This window comes from Lathamus discolor, chromosome 14, assembly GCF_037157495.1.
Source record: "Lathamus discolor isolate bLatDis1 chromosome 14, bLatDis1.hap1, whole genome shotgun sequence".
In the NCBI taxonomy this organism is placed as follows: Eukaryota; Metazoa; Chordata; class Aves; order Psittaciformes; family Psittacidae; genus Lathamus; species Lathamus discolor.
The window spans coordinates 3,455,760-3,461,501 of record NC_088897.1 but is presented as its reverse complement, the minus strand read 5'-3'; the positions used below and the strand labels follow the sequence as shown (position 1 = coordinate 3,461,501).

The 5,742-nt window shown below is 61.9% G+C and overlaps 1 protein-coding gene across 1 annotated transcript; it reads right to left on the bottom strand.

Annotated features, from left to right (window-relative positions):
- Positions 1-492: 492 nt before the first annotated feature.
- On the bottom strand, positions 493-4,672 carry LOC136022112 (coiled-coil domain-containing protein 183-like). The gene is made up of 14 exons (XM_065695044.1): positions 4,606-4,672; positions 4,383-4,504; positions 4,143-4,217; positions 3,883-3,963; positions 3,607-3,795; positions 3,379-3,483; positions 3,077-3,199; positions 2,573-2,701; positions 2,372-2,432; positions 2,191-2,291; positions 1,744-1,904; positions 1,214-1,373; positions 954-1,073; positions 493-705 (listed from the first exon to the last, which is right to left on the bottom strand). Exons 1-14 carry the CDS (start codon positions 4,670-4,672, stop codon positions 493-495), a joined length of 1,707 nt encoding a protein of 568 aa, XP_065551116.1.
- Positions 4,673-5,742: the final 1,070 nt, after the last annotated feature.

The window sequence follows — 5,742 nt, the reverse complement described above, 5'->3', positions numbered from 1 at the left end:
CGGCTCTAACACGAGCTTTGGAGGAATGAAAAGCATCTCCTCTATTAAACCAAGGGGAAAGTGTACAAGGGGTGGTTTGGGGCGTCCCCAGCTCTCGGGGAGCAAGTGCTACTTCCTCTTGCTTTTCTTCTTGCTTTCGATCAGCTGCAGCCCTTGCTTCTTGATGTCTTCTCTGCTGAGGACAAGGCCGCTCTGGTTGTCCCCAAAATCAGAATCGTCTGCAGGAGGGAGCGCAGAGGAGCGGGCTGGGGAGGGACTGCGGGGCTGCCTCTGCTGTGCCTGTGTCCCCAGGAGGAGCCGGCACAGTTTGGAGGGCGGCTGGCATCTGCTGCCCAGTGATTTTGAAGACGACGAGGGTCTCCCCGCTTGCCCCACAGCATCCCTCCTTGCTCCTGCGGGGGTTCTGCGCTCCCCAGCCCACCGCCTGCCTTCGCTCTCCCACATCCACACATAAAACCAGCCCCATGCTCAAAGCCCTGGAGACAGCCGAGGTCAGCCCCAGCGCCCGGAGCAGCTCCTGGGTTGGGCTCTGCTGGGACACTGGGAGGTGGGCAAGGACGCCCAGAAATGCCTGGGGCAGTTGCTGTGGGATGTGTCCCCTTTCCTACCTTGGACCCTCATGCACACGTCCTCCAAGGAAACCTTCTGGTTCTGCGGCTCGTTCAGGAGGGTTTTCTCCAGCAGCTGCCTGACCTTCACAAAAGTCTGTGAAAGAGACGCTGTGTTCACAGCTGAAGGGGAGGCGGGTGTTCCAGCCAAAGGGGTGCCCAAGCTCCATGTGCCCCTGGTAGGGAACAGCCCACAGAGCCCAGGGCCACCGGGGCCTGAGCTGCTCCGTGGCTCCTCCCTCGAGCACCTCCATCCTCCAGCTGGGAGGATGGCTTGGGCTGGGCCACCCGGGAAAGCCTGTGTGGGTCCCCAGAGAGCGCAGCAGGGATGGAGCCCCCGGGCACCTCATCGTCCTCGCTGTGGCTGCAGGGGGGCAGGTGAGCCACCCGCTGCACCAGGTACTGCAGCTTCTGCTCACACTGCTGGAGCTTCTCGTGCGCTCCCACGGCCTTGACAGAATGCTCCTGGAGTCAGAGAGAGAACAGCCTCGGTGGGGAAAGCGAGCCCCTCGGGGTGATGGCTGCTGCACCGAGCGTCACCACACGGAGCCGTTGCAGCAGCGAGCAGAGCCTGGGCTGTGCTCAGCCCGGCCCTGTGCGGGTACCTGGCCAGGCACGGTGATGCCCCGCAGACGGCCCCAGAGGCTGTCGAGTCCGTTTGCAAAGTCCAGCAGCGTCTCCTGGCTCCTCAGCAGCTGCGCTCGCCTCTCTGCCAGCCGAGCCTCCTCCCACTGCAGCCTCGTCCTCAGCTCCTCCTCCAGCCCCCTGGAGCCAAGCACGGTCACATCCATCCAAGTGCACAGGGCTGCAGACGCCCCAGAGCTCTTGCAAAAGCTGCTGCCCACGTTCTCCCCTGCCCCAAGCGCAGAGCAGAGGTGCTGCCTGCAGCTCAACCCCGTGCTGCTGCTGGGCCCACTTCCCGTGCCAGGCAAGGAGCAAGGCTCCTCGTTGGGTGCTCTGCCAGCGCCAGAGCTGGGGCAGCACTCTGCTCAGAAACCCTCCCAGTGCGGGAGGGGTGGGCAGCCGCAGGGTGACAAAGGAAGGGGTGCCCTGTTGGGACACCTGCCATGCACATGCCCCCCTGCCCCCAGGGCTGGTGGCCCCTTTGGCATGGCTGTCCGGAGCCCAGCAGCACCTGCTTGCGTCTGCGGGCTGGCGAAACTTCAGCTCATCCCGCTGCATCTCCAGCTCCTTCAGTGCCTTCTTCAGCTCCTGCTGCTTCTCCTGGCGCCCTCTGAGGTACTGTTCGAGTGCCGCCAGGGACTTCTGCTGTGCCAGGAGCCTGCCGGGGACGTCCTGGCCGGGGGAGAGCACATGGACTCAGCCCAGGCCACTCCTGCAGGGTACAGGATCTGGGCCGCGGTCCTGGGGAGGTTTCTGCCCCAGGAACCACAGGAACCGCTGCAAGTTCGTGTCGTGGAGCACAGCAGTTCCGTCCCTGCCTGCACAAGAGGGGCCCTGGGGGGCTCTGGGGACAGAGGAGGGCAGATAACCCTGCAATGGACCAAGGTGAGCAGACAAGGCTCAGCTCCCTGGGGCTGGAGCAGCCCCAGCTTCTACCAGAGATGGGTTTTCAGCTCACCCAGAGGCAGGAGCACTGCACCGCAGCCTTGGCCTTCTCCATCTTCTCCGTCAGCCAGGCGTCACGCTCCAGCCGGGACTTGGTGGCCTCCGGTTTGGCAGCTGGGGTGGAAAGGTTGTGGCAGGGAAGGATGCCTGCGGCTGCGCCCGCATCCCCCCCCTGCACCCTGACAGGCACTCACCCACCAGCGGGTCCTGCTCGGGCAGGCTCAGCAAGTCCCTGGCGACGTCATGCCTGGCTTGCTGCAAGGATGTTCATCGTCACCGCTGAGCTGCTGGCACCCTGGGGGAGCTGGCCCTGCAGCCCCTCACCCACGGGAGGCTGGGCACCGATGCCCGCCCTGTGCCTGCAACCCTGCCTGGGCCAGGTCCCCCCAGCTCACCGCTTTCAGAAGCCTTTCTTCTGCTTCCTTGAGCCAGCGTCTGTCTACGCGCTCTTTCCGAGCAGCCAGGGTGCGGGCCCTGAGCTCTCTCTCGGCACGGAACTGGGCTTCCATCCTGGCCTTGTGCTCCTGGAGCAGAGCAGAGCAGAGCAGAGCAGAAAAGAAGTGGCTCCCAAAGCTACAATGGACCTCTGTGGGCTTCTAACATGGGCACGGCCAGCACCAAAAATGCCCCCCCCTACCCCGAGTAAACAGCCCCGGAAGGAAACTGAGCAAGGACAGCTAGAGAATGGAGAATGCCACCTTCCCCACGGCCAGTGCTTCAGGCAGCTGTCCCCAGCGCAGGGCAGCCTGGCCCGAGAGCCACACACGGGAGGGTGCTGTGGGGAGGCCAAGCTCAGTCTTGCTTTTCCTCGAAGGAAGACTCAGCAGCCTGGGCACCTGGTGCCACCTGTGGGCTCTGCAGGGCAGGAAAGCACCCTGAGGTGCGCTGGACCGTCTCACCTTGGCTACACGAGCAGCTCTGAGACCATGCGAGGCCCTGAGCTCCATGTCTTCCACCTCCCCGTGCTGCAGCTCGGCCGTCTCACTCAGCACGTCCAGGTGCAGAGGCAGGTGGGCCAGCTCCTGGGACACGGGGAGCCACAGCCCACTGAGTCCCAGGGGTGCCCTGTGCTGGGACAGAAGATGGGGGGGAGCAGGAGGAGCTCCTGCAGGAGGGTGTCCCACCAGCACAGCCCCTTGGGCACTTCAGGGCCTTTGCAGGGGGAGCGGCTGAGAGCACGGCGCAGTGAGGATGAGCTCACCTTCCTCAGGGCATCCCGCACCGCCACGTACAGGGCAGTCACCTTCTGCCCAGCGTGGACTTTTGTCTGCGTCTTCTCAATGCTGCTCTCCAGCGTCCGAACCACCTGGGGCAGAGATGGTTGGGGACAAGGGGTGAGCCCATGTGCTGAGACCGGCGCCCACCCAGGGCTGCAGGCTTGACTGAACCCTCCCACGGGTGCTGCCACCCCAGCAAGGGGCCCTGGGACCTGTGCCTGGTGCTGCTTCTCGTCCATCCGCACATCCTGCAGCTGCTGCAGCCGCCTCTGCAGCTGCTCCTTGGCCCGGCTCCGCTGCTTCACCTGGTACAGCAGCATGTTGCACGTGTTCACCCGGCCATAGATTTCGGCCCGCAGCTTCTCCTGGGCCACCTGCGTGGGATGTGAGCATTTGCCAGGCTGGAGTCAGGGCTCGCTGGGCACCCACGGGAGAAGGGGTCCTGCCCGCACAACTCTTTGCCAAGGCAGAGCTGGTGATGCTGGCACCTGCTCGCTCCCTTGGCGGGACAGGAGCTCTGCTGCGGCAAAGGTCCCGCTCAGGGAGCTAACGGAGGACACTGATGGGTCCTGCAGTGCAAAGGGTTCCACGGGACCACTCATGGACACCCCGTGTCTCACTGCACCAGCCCTGTGGGGCTGTCCTGGTGCTGGCACCAGGTCCCTGTTCCCTACAACCCGTCCTTCTGAGCATCCCCTGAACCACAGCCCGCTGCGAGCAGCCTGCGCCCGCTGGACTCTGCTATTACCTCCACCGTCTTACTGGCCAAAGCAATGCCCAAGGGCTGCTCCGCTGCGCAAGCCTCAGAGAGGGTGAGCTCATGCTGTGGGCAAAGAAGGGCAGAGAGCACATCAGTGCCAGGCTGGGGACGGTCCCAGCCTCCTGCTGCCCTGCACTTCCTGCTCCCGGAGAGGACCAGTGGAGAAGCTGGCTCTGCAGCTCCGGCAGAGCCACAGTCACGGAGGCAGCAAATGGGACCTGCTGGTACCTTCCGCACACGGCCCAGGACACGGGTATCCTCCTGCACCGCCTCTCGCAGCTGGGGCAGCAGCTCCCGGTTCTCATTGAACTTTTCTTCCTCTGGCTTGGAGTAAAACGTCCTCGCTAGCCCTGCAGGACATTGAGGAGCTGTTGGTACCGTGCAGGACGATGCGGGGACCAAAAGCCCCCGACTTGGCCCAGTCCATAATGCAAAGCCAACGGGGCAGCACCTTGCAGGGCTATGCTGGCCCGCATCTCACGGATGCGCTTGCTGAGGTTTGGCTTCTGGCCCAGCATGATGCTGCTCCTGCTGCCTTGGCTCTCCAGCCCCACTGCGTACGTAGCAGCCACTGCAGCTCTACTGCCCGCTGCAACGCTCACGGAGCTGTGGCCAAGCCAATGGAGCCTTGCGACCTATGTGGTCATAATTGTCGCAGGGCTGTAACCACAACACGGAGCTGAGCTCCCTGCGCCCTGGCAACTGTTGCCGGGCTGTAACCACAGCAACGGAGCAAGAGCAGCCTGCTGCTGCCCGGACATGTCCCTTTGGAAATGTCAGTTAAGTGGTCAGCAAACAGCCGCGCAGCGAGTTACGCTCCTGTTGACACGGGCAAGAACCCACCGGCTCTCCATACTGGTGTTTATTTTGACGCTCACCGTATGCTCTTGCTCACCTACAAACGGGACAAGAAACGCAAGCACATGCAGCTGTTTGTTGGTCAATAGCATCAAGTTCCCGCCACCAGAGAGCTGCAGAAAAAGACTTTTAAGGAAACGGCCTTCCCAGCACCAAGCTCGTACATCAGCTGAGATCAAGTTTCCGTAACGCGGGACCTTTAGCCTGAAAACAAAGAAATACGGGATTGCCAAATACCCTCTGAGGCCGTCACTCAGCATCTCCTGTGCAGATTTATAAATGGCGGGCTAGTGCTAATAGCCAGTGACAAGCTAAATACCAACGTGATCATCTCCAGTGCTTCATCAAGCCTGCATGAAGAGATGGCCTAAGAGTCGCCAACCGCAATCGCTTATCGCTTATGCAAACATAGCAGATGTTGCCTAAAGATAGCTGTAAGATGTTCCAGGAAATGGCAGAGATAAGACGAACAAAGGACATAGGAGTAGAGGGGTCAACAATGGGACAAAAGAGGAAGACTTCTCGCTTCGGCCTCAACGACCATCAGGAGGCAGAAAACGACCCCCTAACAACAGCTGAAGCATGCGCAGAGTACCTCCACTACTTCATGAACACGGAAGTAAAGATGTATAAAAAGGGACTGTTTGAACTGCTCAGCACGGCAGTTGGCGGAGCGCAGACTCCCCTGTCGTCCAGCGCTGTCTTTGCTCATATTCTACTTGCTATAATT